Source organism: Camelus ferus, chromosome 21 (assembly GCF_009834535.1).
Source record: "Camelus ferus isolate YT-003-E chromosome 21, BCGSAC_Cfer_1.0, whole genome shotgun sequence".
Classification (NCBI taxonomy): domain Eukaryota; kingdom Metazoa; phylum Chordata; class Mammalia; order Artiodactyla; family Camelidae; genus Camelus; species Camelus ferus.
Window position 1 is genome coordinate 14369563 of NC_045716.1, and position 17016 is coordinate 14386578.

The following is a 17016-nucleotide window of genomic DNA, read 5'->3' on the forward strand; positions in this document are numbered from 1 at the left end:
TTTGGTAGCCTGTTCTACAGTTTCTGAAAATCTTTGCCAAGGTCAACTAGAAAATAGGCCTTTGTGACCCAGAGTTTCCAACAAGCTCACTTGACAAATTGAGTAATGAGTCAACTGATAGGAAAAAATAAAGTCAGAGCTCGCCCTGCTTCTGGAAAGACGGAGTGGAGCGTGGGGTCATCGGAGGCTGAGGGAGTGGATTGTAAAGTGGGTTCAGAGGCCAGCGTCCTGGAGAGTGCGGTCCTGGGCTCTAACTCGGGGAACTGAGGGGCTCTGTCATGCACAAGAACATCAGAAGCTTGAAGAACAAAGGAGTAGTTGTGCTGTGCCGAGAATAAACTTGAATGAAGTTATTCACAAGGAATGATTGTCACCGAGGGCTTGTCACTGAAGTTTTTCCATTTCTTGGTGCCTAGGACTGATAACCCTTGAGATGGTGTATAGTTCTCAAAGATAAAGGGCATTGCTTTTACATCAAGGACGGACACTGAGGGGAAAGACAGTGGAAGGACGAAGAGGTACGATGCAGAAAGAAGTAGGATAAAATTATATGTTGGTCATAGGTAAGGAGACAGTGCTCACAGTTAAGCTATGGAGTTGAGTTATAGGAAACAAAAAATAAATTTAGTCCTTTAAACATTTATGGAGCAGGTGCCAGGCACTAGGCTGGGCAACAGGGCATGATGACACATCTCCTTGAGGGGTGTACGGTATTGAGGGAGACAAGTGTGAGCAACAACTGTGAAACAGCCAGAAAGGTGCTAACAGAGGCAGGTACGTGATGCTAAGAGAGGCAGGGGAGACTTCCTATGCCAAGAGAGAAAGAGACACTTAGAGCTGCACAGATACATTATTGTACTCTGAGAACTTTCCATTTGAGCTACTTGCAGTGGCCCACTGGCATTTGCAGGTAGAATACTCATGGATGAAAACTGTCTCCATTGAGTGATCTGAAACCTCCCTGTCGTGAGGTAATTTGCTGAGACGCAAGTGTGAATGGTCAGCTAGGAGGCCAGAGTGTACCTGTCAGCCACTTACTAGTGAGTGGACCACACCTAACACCTGGCATTTGTGTCCCAGCACAGCTTAGCCTTTCTCTTCTCATTGACATCTATATAGTGATTCTCACACTGTGATTAACTCTTTTTCTTTGCAGAGTCAGAGAAATATGGAGTTTATAAGGTACAGATGTAATGAAGTAAAGAGTTTATTTTAATGGCAAAATTTATTTAAGTAGCTTTAGAAATTACCTTGGTCCCATGTTTATAGAACCATTAAGAGTTGGGGAAAAAATCCCTTACATTTTTCAGTTACACTTTACTGCTCTTTATAGTGGAAATTATATGTCATGGTGACATTCATGATTCTGGAGACTCATGAAGGTCAGAGATGAACCCTTTGAGAATGTCAAGGGTCCAAGTCTGTGAATAATGAGTTATATTTTATTGGCACTCCACTGGATATAACGTGGTCTCACTTTAAGTTTGAAAAATAAGATATATTCTCTTTTGTATGATTTTCCCCATAATTTAGCCTACTATTTGCCCTTCCTTGTTTATGAAGGCTTAGCATGTATTACCAGGAAATAAAGGATGAAATTTATCCACAAAATTGCAGCCCAGCAAGGAACTCAAATCAACAAAGATTACTAAATTCCTCCAATTGAATGCTTTTTTCTTGGTCTATTTCCTGGAACCTAAAATCTGCTGAAACTCAAATTCTGGCCCCTTCCCCAAAATATACTCCAAGTACCTCAAACTTAACATGACAACACACATCCTCAATCTGCTTCTGCTTCTGTCTCCTTGTTTTGGCTAGTAGGATCACATGTATTTAACTGCTGAAGCTGGAAAACTCAGAGTTGGCTAGACTCTTCCCCAACATCTAATCAGTTACCAAGTAAATCAATTTACATCCTGAATGACTCTCAAATGCAGTCAGGCCTCTCCAGTCCCATGGCACTGCCCTAGCTCAGGGCCAAATCATCTGTCATCACAATGTCCTGACACAGTGCCTCTAACCTATCCTTCCTCCATCCTCCAAATTGATAGAGAGTAATTTTTCTCAAAATTCAAATCTTGCATTCATTAGTTTCCACTGAAGATCAAAACATGGTCCCATCAATAACTGGTTCCTGGCCAGTGATACTGATGTTCATGGTCTACACAGAACATTTTGAGAGTTGCACTGACTGTGAGCTTTTTATCTCCCTAAACATGCTGTGTTCTTTCATACCTCTATGCATTTTGCATTTGCCCAGCTCTCATCCTACACCACCCTTTCACTCTTCTCTATCAGATCTTCCGGATCCAACTCAAATGCCACTACTTCAAGAGAGCCTCGTGTAAATCTCTCATGGTCCTGAATATACACTATGACAGTTTACAGCAACAACCTGTTAACAAGATTATCTTCTCCAGTGATCCAGGAGCTCTTGTCTTTGAATCCCAGTACTTAGCACAATGCTTGGCTTCTGCCAGGCAGTCAGTGTTTGCTGAGTGAAACGACCAGTGATTGAGATTTGGGGCTACGTGGTAAAGTGAGAGAAGCATGTTAGCAAAGGGCAAAAACTGCTTTTTTGTTGTTGTTCTTAACTCTAAAGTGAATTGAGGTGCCAGGAAAGTTAAAATAACTTTATGAAGAGTGCTTTTAGATCTCAACTGACTTTTAAATTACTCATCACATCTGTCCTAGCTAAAGACTAACTCTAGCCAGCCTCCTGGGCAGCCTGTTAGTCAGAATGTTTCACACTTAAACACCTGATCCAGCAAATGCTCGACGATCATGGAAGAAATACTTAAAGAGAAAATATTGGCTTTGGAAATATACATGTAAAAAAAAATGTCCAGTAAGCGCATTTGCTATTTTTTTTTCTGCTTGGCATATGAGACCACAATATCAGACACAGGGCATTATAATGTACACAGCGTCCAGGATCTGCGGTGGCAGTTTCCACAGGACAGTAACATTCACTCATTCATTCATTCACAGACGACTGTTGTGCAGCTACTACGTGCCAGTCCTCAGGCAGTGCTCTGGAGAAGCAAAGAAACGAATAGGTCCCTGAGATTCCGGGCTTTCTGTAGGATAGATGGATTACTACAAATGGGTATCCTGGACTTGTATCATTAAGCAGTTACGATTTAAATCCAGCCTGGTTCCCAAAATGTTGTCAAGTTCCCCCCCCCCCCCCCCCACTTAGCAGGTTACAGGTTACCTTGGGTAACCTCAAGAAGGCTGCTAAGTATTCTAAACCAGCTAGACAGTCGTGCAAGGCACAACCTGTCTCGGGATGTAGCTACGCTAAAAATGCGGTGTTTAGGGTAAATCCACTACTGCTCTAATTCCCCAGTGTGTAGGGGTTTGTTGAAAGAGTGTTTTTTAAGAAGGAAAAGATTTGGATGAAGGCAGGAGATGAGTAAAAGCTGAGCTCGTGCTTCAATCGAAACTCTCGGCGTTTTGGTAATGGTGTTAGGGCACGGAAGGATCCTCGGGTACCCTCCCAACCAACAGCGGTTGAAGAAAAGCTTCCAGACCAAACCCAGCCAAGGAAAGACGTAAATCCACTGCGTTTAGCACCGAACTGGAGCCCAGACTTCAGCCTTCTTCAAGGTAAAATACTGGGGGAGCTCAAGCCGAACTCTAACGTAACAAAACTACATTATAAATAACGGGCTGCTCCCCTAACCCTTAGGCTGCCCGGAACATTCACTCGCAGGTTCCCACCCAGCCTCTGGACAGCGCCACGCCCTTCCCCGCCCCACCACGCAACCCAGGCCGGGTCCCCACAGCCCCCACGCCCACCGCCGGGGCGCCACCCACCGCACCCCGCCCCGCCCCGGGCCCCACGTGTCGGGCCCCACCCCGGCGCTGGCGGCCCTTTAAACACCCCCCCTTACACAGTGCCCCCCCCACCCGGACGGCAGCCGAAGAGGGACAAAACTCATGGCGTACAGCCAGTTTCCTCCGCGGATCTCGTCCCCGGCGGCCCAGCCCATGGGACCGTCCACCCTGGGCCACAGTCCCCTGGCGCCCCCCAGCCCCTCGCGGCCGGACAGAGGATTGTCGGCGCTGCCCAGCTGCTGGGCGGGGCCGGCGGGAGTGCGAGTCTCCGCTGCTGCTGCCGCCGCCGCCACCGCCGCCGCCGCTGCCTCCGCCTGCCGTTCGGGCCGCCCGCTCGCCCGCCGCTGGGTGCGCTGCACGCGGGGGGCAGCCGCGGTGCAGAGGTTCATGCAGCGGCGGCGGCGACGGCGGCGGCGGCGGCGGCTGCTGCTGCTGCTGCAGCCGCGGAGGCAGACAGACCGGGCGCTGCCGCCGCCGCCGCCCTCCCCCGGCTCCATGCCGCCGCCGCTACCGCCTCCTCCTCTCCGGCGAGGGGCGGGGGGCTCCGGCCCGGGGTGGGCACCACTCCTCGCAGCACAGCTCCCCTCCCTGCCCTCCGCGCGGGCCCTGGAGCCGGCGGGGGCGCCCGCCGCCTCTTAGGAGCGCACGCTCCGCGCGCCCTGCCGGAGAGAGGGGGCGGGCGTGGGCGGGGGCAGGCGGGCGTCGGGGCAGCCGGGACCCCGCACGGCTGCGAGAGGTGGGGGCTGCCTCGGAGGATGCCCGGCGGCGGCTCCCCGCTCCTAGGCGCGGGCTGAGCTGGACCCGGAGCGGGCGGCGCGTCGCCATGCCGGTGTGACGGGCGCCCCCGGCTGCCCCACGCCGCGCCGCGCCGGCGCCGGGCGGCAGGATGGGCTGTATCCAAAGCATTACCTGCAAGGCGCGGATCCGGCGCGAGAACATCGTGGTGTACGATGTGTGCGCCACCATCGACCAGTGCCCCACGCGCATCGAGGAGACCTCACCCATCGTCCTGCGCTACAAGACCCCCTACTTCAAAGCTTCGGCCCGTGTGGTCATGCCCCCCATCCCCCGCCACGAGACCTGGGTGGTGGGCTGGATCCAGGCGTGCAACCAGATGGAGTTCTTCAACACCTACAGCGACCTGGGCATGTAAGCGACCGACCGCGCGGAGCCGGAACGGGGTCCCTGGCCCTCGTCTCTTCTCACCCCGACCCTCCTCTCCAGCTCCTTCTTAATGCCCCATCCTCTTTCGAAACCTTCCTCCCGCCTCCTCTCCCACCTCCCTCCTCCCTACGCTTTTGTTTCAGTGACAGGGCGGGTGTGTGTAGGGAGGCTCCTCGCGAAGGCATTTTCTCGTGGTTTGCCTCTGACTTCCCGTGAACGCGAGAACGGTACCGGGCGGGAAGAACCCGATAAGGAGAGTCCGAGAGACGGAGGTGAGGGTGGCTGGCGAGTGCCCTGGGAGTTTCGGGGACGCCGCCTGTGCTTTGTGGGGCTTCCCAGGAAGAGTTTGGGGAGACCTGTAGAAAGGAGTGGAGTGGAGTGGAGTGCCGGGGGCGCATGGGCTGTGCCGCGCGTCCTTTGGAGAAACCCGAGCGGGCTTGGAGGAGAAGGTCCCGGGCGTCCGAGCTGGACTTGGTGGTTCTGCTCTTTTCCCCTCGACTGTTGAGTTCCAGCCCTTGACCCCCGGGCCGGGAAGCCTGGAGGCGTTTGTATCCGGAACCGCAAATCCGGCAGAGCCGCCTCTCTGGCTCGGCGCCCTCTGGATGAGTTCTGGGGTGGAGGGAGCGGGAAGGCACCGGTCGCGTCCCGGCTAAGCAGGGCTGATGGCCTTGTGCGAGCAGCCTCTGGCTGGCGCGCTGCGATGTGTTTCTTTTGCTCAAGGAAAAGTGTGGGTCTCTTGTCGGTCCAGGGTCTTTACTTATTCCAAAACTTCACTAATTGCGGCGCTGGAAGGGATTCCCCAGCGCCCACCGCCGAATCCTGCCGGCGAGCTGGGAGCTCTCCAACTTCTTTCAGCAGCGCCGCTCCGTGCGCGCCGGGCTCGGCGGCTGCGCTGGAGACATGGGATCGCAGCGACTCCTCGCCGCCAGGGGCCGACAGCCTGCCCAGCAACCGCAGGCTGCTGACAGTCGCATCCAAGACTTTTTATTTACTAAATTTTCATAACTTCCTGCCAGCCTCCTTTCCGAAGTGGACTCTGAGCAGTTAACAACAATGGCTAAAAAGGTTTGGGGCATGTATTGCTACCTGCTGTTACAATGTAGGTCTAGAGCACCCTAATTAGCTCACAGCCTATAGGGAAACCCTTTTCTGGAAAGTCGGCCTCATTGCATTAATTAATGTACAACTCTAGAGTTCCCAAGGTTCATCCATTGAATACGGGTATAGGGTGGGGGAGTTTCCATTTTAAAAGGTCAAACTATCTTTTTAACAGCAGTCTGCAGGCTTTTCACTGCACTCTGAGAGCATCTAAGTTAACACTAGTCAGAGGTGCTAAAAGGAATTTTGACAGGTCGCTTTTTTCCCCCCACTCCCACCCCCACCCCCACCCCCACCCCGCAGAGTTGGAACTTTTCTTTTTAAGCATAAAAGATCAATGCTGGAGAAAGCGCCTCCCTGGAGAAGATGTGTGACAGACCAGTTTCCTCTGTGCTTCTGCACAGAGAGTGCACTTGTCTTTCTGGAAGGCAGCTGGATGTGAGAAATGGGGGACATATTATTTGGGGGTGAATCATGCCATTTAAACACAGACACACCCTCAAAAGAATGATTATATATCTGAATACGTGTCTCTTAAAGATTTTTTTTTAAAGAAACCTATTTTCAGTCAAGTCAGAGAAAGCCCTAGACAGAGCAAGGGTGCCCTCCCCTTTGTCCTCCTGGCCTGGCCCTAATGGCAGTGTGCAACTTTGCTGGGGGGCAGTAATTGCAGCCTGGAGCTCCTCTGGAGGAGGCTGGGAGGGACTGAGCTGAAACAGCCTCGCTTTGCCCAAGACTGCCCAGCCAGGACTCTCTGTTGCCTCACATCTCCTGTAAACTAGTAATTCAAAAGCAAATAAATCTTCCATTCCATAAAAGAAAATATATCCTACCTCAGGAGACGCTGAGGAGAGGTATACACAGACATGGTAGTTGAACTTCCTGGACTCTGTGAGAGGATGTGTCAGCATGGGAACCAGCTTTCGTGGGCATGGGTCAGTGCCCACCCTGAGGGATGCGTGCTCCCTGGCCCTTCCTTGCTGAATTCTTGCCTTTGAGATTTGGAAACAAAGGTTTGCCTTTAAACTGCCACTTGCAGTATTTTGAGATTCTTGGTTTTCGTGTTGATACTGGGGAGCAAAAATAGTCCCCAAGAATCCATAAAGCATATTGTTATAGATCTATGTCCAGAGTCTACCTGTCTCTTCATGGCTGCAATGATTGCTATGTGTTTAAGGCCACTTTGGCGCCCAGAGTTGATTGAACCAAGTTCCACAAAACGTTTCTGCCCTGAAAACTTTGCCAATGTAAACTTTTTAATGGAAACTCATATTGCATGAAAGTCACAGCAGTCTATTAGTTATTATGTCCACTTTAGCCAGTACCTTGAGTGGAAAAAACACTGCAGGCTGAATTTTCACCCCGGTGCAGTGCTCTTGTTACATGAAGCATGATATAATGAGAGGGTGGAGGTTAGAAAGCTGCCTTTTCAACATTTAAGAGAGACTGTGCCAGAGGAAATACGCGACGTAAAATAGCAAGGAATCTCTATCTATAGGTTTAAAAGAAAACATGAGCTTTTGTGGTTTCAGTTCTCAACATTTCTGAGAAAGAGTAGGCTTCTAAAGGAGCGTATGAAATAGTTGATGATCAGGACAGCCAGAGCTTAATTTGAACTTGAACTCACATGACTTGGAACTTGCTCCAGTGATTCTATAGGAAGCAGGCTCTGATTGCTTGTGGTAACATTTCTTTCTCATTTGGCCCTGGTGAACCCTGCTCATGCAGTCCCTCTCAGACTGCTGCAAGGCTTCATCCTTCAGGGAGGATGGAGTATTTTCTCAATCAACCCATCAATAAACAAATATTTATCAAGTGCCTCCAATATAACCAGCAGCAGCAAAGAAAACAGGAATAAGCATGCAACTTCACTTCTTTACAATATAAGAGGTAGGGGCACGTGCAGAAAAAGCCAGTGCTCCCAAGCAATGCAGCAGTGCCAGAGAGAGAGGGGCAGGGGCCCAAGTAAGGTTTTCTAGATGTGTAAGGACTCAAGCTGGATGCGAGGGACGGATGAGATTCAGCCAGGCAAGGAAGTGGGGCTAGCGCTAGAGGGGAAAAGCAGCAAATGTATGGAAGTGGGAAAATATAAGATGTTTTAAGGGGGCATCTGTAGGTGGTAGAACGTTTAAGGAGAACAGTGGGAGATGAGGTCTGAAAGGGTCTGTTGGGGAAAGCCTAGGACAATATGATCTGGAAAAGAGAAGGCTAAGGTGGGGTTTTTGTAACCAGACATTTTAAGGAGGCTCTGCATACCTTCTCCATACCTCTTGGGCATACAGGAACTTTGCAGTAGAGGCATAAGACCCTTATGATGGAACAGTCTTGAATGCTAGAGTCCAGTACCCAAGATTTCCTGAGTGAGGTTGGAACAAAGAACGGGGTTCATGTGCCAAGGTCAAAGGTGAAACTGAGGTCAAGGGGGAGATCCAGCAATGGCTAAAGGCCCTTCCCACTCCCTTTGAACCTAGTGTGTTGTCTCCCAGAGCTGTCAGGGGACTCTCTGATCAGCTCAGGGTTGATGGTCTAGAATTTGGAAATCCTAGGCTTGGATGAAATCTGAGGAGATCAGAGCTCACACCTCTCCTTCAGGAGACAGCTCCTGACTGTCTCTACTCCTCCTTCAGAGCCAATGTTGTTCAGGATTGGACTATACCCTCCCACCTCTGTTGTCTGTTCGGTTCAATCCAAGCTGGTTTCTGTCCATTCCATACTTCTTCTTGCTCCATTCATCTGTGGTTTCCATGTTGCCAGATCCAACAGCTACTTTTGAGACACACTCACCTTTTCAGCAGTATGCCACATAGTTGACAAGCTTCCTGGGTTTTGAATCACTTCCATCCTTTAGCCTTCATGCTATTTTCCTGGCTGTTTCTATATCTGATTTCAAAATACGGTTCATCGAGACATTTCTCATTCTATACTGGCTGGATGGTAGTTTCCTCCATCCCAATGGCAGCAGCTGGTCTCTGTGATATGGAGTCACCTGCAGTATCGGTGTGTGTGTTTTCGCATGGTTTCCACTTGCTGTCTTGAAAGATATCTTGAGCTTGATGTATCCAAACCTGAACTCTTGATCTCTGCTATTGCTCCCACCCAAAAGCTGCCCCTCCGCCATCTTCCCCATCTCAGTAAATAAAATACCTCCACTTCCTGGGTTGCGTCAGCTGAAAATCTTCATGTCACTCTAGATACTTCCCCACACATCCAGTTCACCATCAAACCCTCCTGATCCCGTGTCCCAGATAGCCCTAATCCAGCCACTGCTTTCTGCGTCCACCCCTTCCATCTTAGCACATGCCACTATCAACTGTCACTTGCTCCAGAAGAGGATTTCTCCCCAAACTTGCCGCCTCCATTCTTCACCTCCCTCCAGTCTGTCCCCCATACGACAGCCAGAGTGACATGTTAACAGCATAAACGCTGCTGTTTTCCTGTTTAATTAAACCCTTTAATGACTTTCCATTGCATTGAGGTAAAATTTGAAAAATCTCTTCCCAATCTTTGAATTTGTGTTCTTCAGCCTGGTCAGCCTTTTTCCATTTCTTCAAAGGAACCAGCTTCACCACAATTCAGAACTTCTCCACAGGCTGCTCTCTGTCTGAAACGCTCTTCTTGCCCATGCTTTTCTAGCAAATTCTTACTCCTCATTCATGTCTCAACTGTTACCTCCTCAGAGAGGCAGCTCTGAGTTCACAGTTTAAATTAGGGCTCTCCTGTTCCCTTGAATAACACACTATTCTTGTACTTGTTACTATTAGTAAGCATATAATTGTATGTTTATTTAACATCCCCTCATCTACTAGCCTATAAGCTCCATGAAAGCAGATAATGTATCCATTTTACTCTCTGTGAACAGTGCTTGGCCCATAGCAGATGTTCAATAAACATTGTATAAAAATAAAGGAGCCATTTTTCTGTTCTCATAATCTGTGGCCTTTTCAACAAATTACGTTTCCCTTCAAAATAAGCTTTTCAGATTAAACCTAGGGCTGACCCCACAAAGGTCTAGAACTCTATAGGCATGCCAGCGGTCACTCAGCACATAAGCAGTTAAACTCCGCTGTGCTTTGCTGTCATTTTGTTCTGCATTGTCCCACCAAGTCCGCTGCTCCTCAGTCCAGGACTCATGTCCATCACTTCTGTCTCCCTGCAGTGTTCTGTGCACTGGGAGTGGGGTTCAGCAAACAGTGAAGCCTCGCTCTCAGGCCACCTGCTACAAAGTGGCATTCAGTGTCTGCCCAAAGAGACAGGACATAGAAACCTTGTCATAGCACATTTCCACCTGCATCCTTAACCCGTGGCCTGAACCCCAGGACTTCTGGAGGTGGAGGCCCGAGCCACTGCTTAAATACTTTGCCCAACAGGTCATTGCCCCCAGAACAAACATGACTTGTTCACGGCTGTGTATGCAGCATGGCTTTGAGCATGGCCCTCACTGGTCATTGAGATGCCTCCTTCTGGCATCTTGCTCTTGAGGGCCAGCTTGGCTCATCTGTCCAGGGAGCCTGATGAATCTCTAGGTTCACTGTGCCACCAGGTCCAATGCCTCTTAACACAGGGCTCACGCCTGTCACTTCCTCTGCCTCCCAGTGGAGACTTGCGTCAACACCCATCCCCCATTCCCATTATACCCCCAGTAAGGGGCCTCACGATCTGGAAGTAGCAAGAGCTGGCCCTCACCAGAAACGATTGGGAGCACCCCCCGCTCCAGTCTCCAGAGCGTCAGATGGGAAAGCGGGATCCACTTCCCTTATTAAAGTCCTGAGTGCCCTTGAAGGGGAGGCAGCCTAACCCTTTGCCTCTAATCTTCTCCATCTCGGCAAAAGAGGAGCAGCAGAGGATTAGCTGGTCTTATCAGGAAGCATTAAGCTCACTGGAGATAAAGCACAACTCTGGAGTTGGAGAGGGTAGGAGGAAACAAATGATTCAGAAAAGAGAAGGGGAGAAGTACATGGGAGGGAAAAACAAGATGCGGCTCGTAGAGCCTGGGATGCTAAAATACGGCTTCACAGTATGGAGAAAGCAGGGACACATGAGCTGGGAGGTGTTGCACTACAGGATGTCGGCGACCTTCCACAGGGCAGCGGAGGCACATGTTTGGGAGGCCAGGTTAAAGAAGGCTGGCAGTTGAGTAAGGAAATGCAGAATCTGGTGTGGGATGCAAGATCCCAAACGCCCCCTTTCCCCCTTTCCCTGTTATGCCTGATAACCTATGGCTGAGTGGATGTCAGGGGGAGGTGGGGACAGCGACTTGCCTGAGACCGTGCATCTAGTAAGTGGCTGAGCTGAATCTTTGTGAGACGGTGGGGCCAAGAGGGCAAGGGACTGGGTCCATCCATCGCTTAGAAGCTCATTCCCTGGGAGCAGGGGGGTGCCTCCTCAGTTCTTAGGGACCTCCCTGCCCCAAGCTGGCCAGTCTGCACTGTGGGTTTTAGCCCCGTGCCACCCCCTCCAGGATCTTCCCTACGGGCCATATGTCAGCCCAGAAGGGCAGCCCCAGGCCCCAGCAGACCATCACCTAGACCACTCAGTTCTGGACTTGTGAGTCTGTTCATCCCTCAAACTCTCCAGACAACTGCTGTTTGGACAGATGATTAGGAGAAAGATGACCCCCTTCCGGTGGTGGGCTGGACTCCTGGCTCTACCATCAGACATATTGCTGGCTCCCAGGAATTCTTGTACTATTGGTCCTTTTTCCAAGGCCCCCCCAGGCCACTGTGTTAGCTGTGTGGACCCTGCTCCCTCGGTGGCCCTGATACAAGCCAGTTGGAACTGTTCACTGTACAAGTTGAAGAAATGGCTGCTGGCTCCCCAGCACAGGGAATCGAGTCAGAAGACCTGGGTTCCATTCCCAGCTTTGTGACCTTTGGCAGACTCCTTAATAATCCAGTGTCTAATTTGCATGCATGTAAATAGACAACAGAAAGATCTGTCTTGTCTCCTTGACTGGGGGTCAGAAGTCAAGTGAGATGGAAGCTGTGAAAGGGCTCTCCAAATGGTAGCACACTGTGCACGTGTTTTTTTTATTATTTTAGAGTGTGGCTGTTGTTATTACTAGAGAGTGACTCTGGATCAACCTCAAGGGACAGGGAGCGGTGGCCCCGCGGCTTCCCCAGGCAGAGAGAAGCATTCACATTCCGGAGAGGGGTCCCTTACTCATCAGTCGCCGCTCCCACACAGGCCCACTCAGGGCCAGGGGAGAGGAGAGTCTCGCTTTGTACACCCGGAACCACGGCTGTTTTCCATTCATGCTCAGAGGAAGGTGGTAGCTTCTACCCCTTGTCCTACCCAGAAGTCGCCCTCCAAGCTGTAACTCTGGGCAGCATCCAAGACCTGGGCCACTCCCAGTCCTTGGGCGCAGTGCCTGCAACTCAGCCCTGTCCTGGTGAGGACTGCTCGCCCCTGCCCCCTGGCCCTCCTGTCAGTATCAGGCCCAGATGAAGAGCCAAGGACTCGGGGCTGGGGCGACACTGGAGCACGTAAGCCACGCTGTCCATGCTCAGGAAGGTCTGACTTTCCAGCCTGGGTGGATGATGAGACCCACACCTGAAATAGTCTGTGCGTGAAATTATTTTTAATATAGTCTTTCCGATGTGTTTTTGATACGTTTTAGCATATATATTTCACAATTTTGGCTCTTCATAAGAGAACCTCATATAGTTCACCCCCAAATAATTATGAAACCTATTTAAGGCAACCATTTTTCCCACTTTAGATAAGCAAGTTGATTAGGTAAATAATGTGCTTGGGGTCACCCTGGCAGGCACTGGTGGAATCAGGGCTCCCTACTCCTGCCCTGGTGCCTTCCTGTGCCAAGTGCATGGTCAGCCAACCCAGGACAGGAGGTGGGGGTGAGAGAGGCCATCCTCAGAGCCGTGTACACTGAGCACCTCGGGGTCTCTCGGCACATGGGCATCACTTACAGCCTCTGAAGATGAGCGGGTAGATAGGGACATCTAAGTGTGTTCAACACAAGCAAAGAGAAGTGTGCAGGCTGTCAGATTAAGACAAAATAAGCAGGGCCGCGTGCCACCTGCTGGCACCTCTCTGGGTTACCGTGACAGGCCTGTCTCGGAAAGCCTCTGGCTGGCCCCCTCTTGGGACCTGACCTTTTCAGGCTGGCATGTGGTCTGCGTCAGGCTGGGGTGCTCAGAGGCTGTCAAAGTTCTGGCTAATGGGAAGCAATAAATCAGCATCCTCAGTCAGCAAGCTCTGCAGCATCCTGAGGGGGCAGGCAGGCCAAGGAGGTCAGGGCTGGTGGGCATGAGTGGTGACAGGGACAGCCTTTGGCAAGACTAGGAACCTCCAGAAACAGACAAATGAGATGTTGCTTTGCCCTCGACTTGGGGAGGGAACAGATCAGGAGCCATATATGTTGGGATAGGGGTGCAGAGAGTATTGAGGATTCCGACAAGCCCAGTCTTTTTTTTTTTTTTTTTAATAGAGGTACTAGGGATTGAACCCAGGACCTTGTGCACACTAAGCATGTGCTCTACCACTGAGCTATACCCTACCCCCCAAGACAAGCCTGCTATGAGAGAACAGGATGTAGCCAGCTCATTCTTCCTCCTCCCAGGCACCACCAGCAGAGCTCACTTCAAGAACAGATTTTAAGTGACTGAAATATTTGAGACTCTGTTTCAAACTTCCATAAACAACCTTCACCTTGTTTTTTAGGAAGGATAAAAGATTTGTGCCCCCAAAAACTAAACTCAAACTCCTGCATTTGGAGCCAGGGAGCTTGTGTTTTGCTGGGGTCCGTGTGCACTTTAAGGAGTGGGCAGTTTTGCTCATTGCCTGTCTCCCCATGAACCCATAAGCAACTTGCTCAACTTAACCACGACCACCATTTGTTGAAATGCTTTGTTATGCACTGTCTGTGAGACAGGTGCCATGCTTTCCTCATATTAAAGATGATGAAATCAAGGCCCAGAGAGGTTAGGTAACTTGCCCAGCATTACGCAGCTCATAAGTGACAGAGCCAGGATCAGAAACCAGAGTTCCGGTGACTCCTTGCAATGTTACACTGCTGCATTAAGGCCAAATGATTGCATGACAGAGTCAGTGAATGAATAAATGGGCCAGTAGGGAGCACTCCGGATTTTGCCTGAGTGCTTGATTTTGTCCTTGCTGAGGAGACCTTGGAAACAAAGGGTTTAAATCACATTGGAAATAGCCAGCCTCCTTGCCTCCCAGGTGGTCTGCTCAGCTGGTCAGCACATGATGTTAATGAGATCGGGGTCTTGGGGTCAGACCCAGGGGACCATCCCAGCACCCAGGTCAGGGCTCTTTACCCTCCCAGCTACCAGTATAGCAGAGTCCAGATGACAGAGCAGAGAAACAGCCAGAAAAAAGCAAGTAGTGGGTCCACAGAGTCATCCTTGACTTGGGCATGTTAGGGCCACGTGGGAAGTCATCTAGCCTAGCCGCTCACTTTACAGATGGGGACACTGAAGCCCAGAGAGGCAGTGACACTAATGAGTGCTGGAACCAGGACTCAGATCCAGATTACATGGCCTGTGTTCTTCATCACCAGGCCACGCCAGAGCCTGAGGGGGACCAGGAGGCTCACTCCATGGGTCAAGGCTGGGGACACCCCTAGTCTGTAAAGCAGTAATCAAGGGTCACCACCTCCTATCTTCCCACCACACCCCCACCCTCCACCCTGCTTACTGAGGAGCCAAGTCTGTGGGCAGAGATAGGCTACCTGCTTAAGAGAGGAAGCAGCATAGGGTACAGGAAGAAGCAGGCTGTCCACAGCACAGAGAGGAACTCAAATGGGCCCTGGGGATATCTACATGGTTGCCAGGAGCAGAGAGACCGGCCTATTCCCAGAGTCCATAGACAGTGATTAGCAAGCCAGAAAGGAAAGGGGCTCCCCAGAGACGCCCATCACAGATGGCAGGAAATGGGAGGGCTTGACGGCCCCAGGAGGGGGGATGTATGGAGAAATTGGAAATTGAGACTCAGCCTGGGTGCCCACAACCCAGAAACCCCTTCCTCCACCCCTTAACATCCTCCCAACCCCCAGCCCAGGTGCTGAGACCATCCCCGGGCCCCGGGCCCCTGGCCCCCTGCCCACAAACAGGCAGGGTAGCTCCATGGCCCCTGGCAGCTCCAGAAGAAATGAGATCCAAGTGGTGTCAGAGATGACAGATTGTGAGGGGGCCAGGGCCCTCCCCTGACAGCAGGGCTCAGCTGGGCGGCCCCTGTGGAGCAGAGCAGATGGGAGAGTCTGAGAGGGAGATCCTAGCAGCCTGGAGACTCTGTTTCTGTTGTGGCTTTTAGTTGGGTTTTCTCCATTTGTTTTCCTTTTATTTTCCGGAAACTCGATACATTTTAGCATAGGGGTGGGAGCCGGTGCTGTGCCTGTTTACTCTGAAGGCGGTGGGGGTGGGGAGGAGCAGGTCAGGGCTACCACACAATTTGCTTTGCCCTCATTGGGGTCTGAGGTGTGGGTTAGAGGAAGGACTGAAGAGGGGGCTGAGCTTGTGCCTCTCAGCAGACTGTCACCTCTCCCTGGCTGGCTGAATCCATAGTCTTTGCACCACTCCAGACTGCCTCTCATAAGGAAGACTCTGGAACTCTAGGGCAATGCCAGGGGATCTCCTTTCCCCATACGCAGTCCTGATCCAACCTTGGCCATCCCTCTCAAAACTTGCACCAAGGACCTACCTGCGGCCCTCCCTGGAGGAGGAGGCACCTTAAGGTTTCCTGGTCTCATTGGGCCTCTCCCCATTCTCCCACTGACCTGGCGTCGCCTCTTGCAAGTCCTGTACCTCTCAGGGCTCCCTGTACCTGTCTGATCAGCCTGGCTGCCTGATTCTTTAGTATTTGGGAAGACTCTGCCCACTGCTTGTGCCATCTCTGTGTGCATCTCGGGGTCTCCCTGCTTGCCCTCTGACCTTCTGCTTTCCTCAGTCAGGCCAGGTACTCTTTCAAGCTGCTGGGCCTCAGCCGGATACCTGCTCCCAGGCCCCCTGTCCCCCTGGGTCCTCCATATCAGGCTCACCCTCTCCTTTTGAGGTGGGAGACACAGATGCCAAGGGAGCTGCAGCGGGCGGGGGGGGGGGGAGGGGGCGGCCACGAGCCACTCTGTCCTCCTCAAACCCTCTGAGCCCACCCTGGGCTTCCACTTTCATCTCATGATTGTGCTTTCAAAAGCCAGGGATCATCTATAAAGAAAACTACTTGTAATTTAAAGGGACAACTCAACTAGAGTTCTGGTGAGGAAGCTGAACCACAGCTAGGACTGGAGCATCGGGGACGTCCCCAGAGTGGGTGGGGGCAGAGAGGAGGGGATCAACTGGACAAGTATTCAGGGCTGGTCAGCGCACAGTCTGGAGCAGAAAAAGGGGCCTTGAAAGAAGGTTAAAAGCGTGCTTTACTGCCCTGTCTTCTTAGCAGCCCTGGATGTCAGAGCAGACCTAAGATACAGGAAAGAGGATGACTGATGGGGAATGGACAGGACCCAGGGCTGCCACCGTAGCCTAATTCCTGTCTGACAAGCCAGGGCAAACTCTTGACCTTTTGTCCTGCTGGGTGTCCTGGGGGGTCCAAGCAAAGGTGACAGCTGCCCTCACCCCACCCTCAATGCCAGAGAACAGCCACCTTCCAGTGTCTTCTCTGTGGAAAAGCCCGCTAATATAAGGTGGCCCCCTAGTCAGGTGGCCAAGCGGCATGGCCCAAGCTGAGAGGCTTCTGAGATGGAAGGGTAGGCAGGAGCCGGGAACGCTGAAGTGGGCCCTCTGCGGCCGAGCAGGCATCCTCCCGCCCTGGCCAGTGCCAGGGCTTCTCTCAGATGTCTCCGGGAGAGGTGGTCTTTGCAGAACCCAAATCGCACAGGGAATCAAGACCGTCTGGATACCTGTGGGGTTGCTTAATCACCGTTGAAAAGGCTTTCAGAGA

At 51.6% G+C, this 17016-nt stretch overlaps 1 protein-coding gene and 1 long non-coding RNA gene across 6 annotated transcripts in view; one reads left to right on the forward strand and one right to left on the reverse strand.

Moving 5' to 3' along the window:
* Nucleotides 1-5130, reverse strand: part of LOC116658665 — an 84729-nt gene extending 79599 nt beyond the window's left edge. For all 4 annotated transcript variants that reach the window (XR_004313900.1, XR_004313896.1, XR_004313898.1 and 1 more), the window contains exon 1: nucleotides 4924-5130. This is a non-coding gene — a long non-coding RNA (uncharacterized LOC116658665). The remainder of the gene's footprint in view (nucleotides 1-4923) is intronic.
* Nucleotides 3988-17016, forward strand: part of FAM78B (family with sequence similarity 78 member B) — a 90804-nt gene continuing 77775 nt past the window's right edge. For both annotated transcript variants that reach the window (XM_006193960.3, XM_032463822.1), the window contains exon 1: nucleotides 3988-4992. In XM_006193960.3, coding sequence (XP_006194022.1) covers nucleotides 4730-4992 — 263 coding nt within the window. In that variant the 5' untranslated portion in view covers nucleotides 3988-4729. The remainder of the gene's footprint in view (nucleotides 4993-17016) is intronic.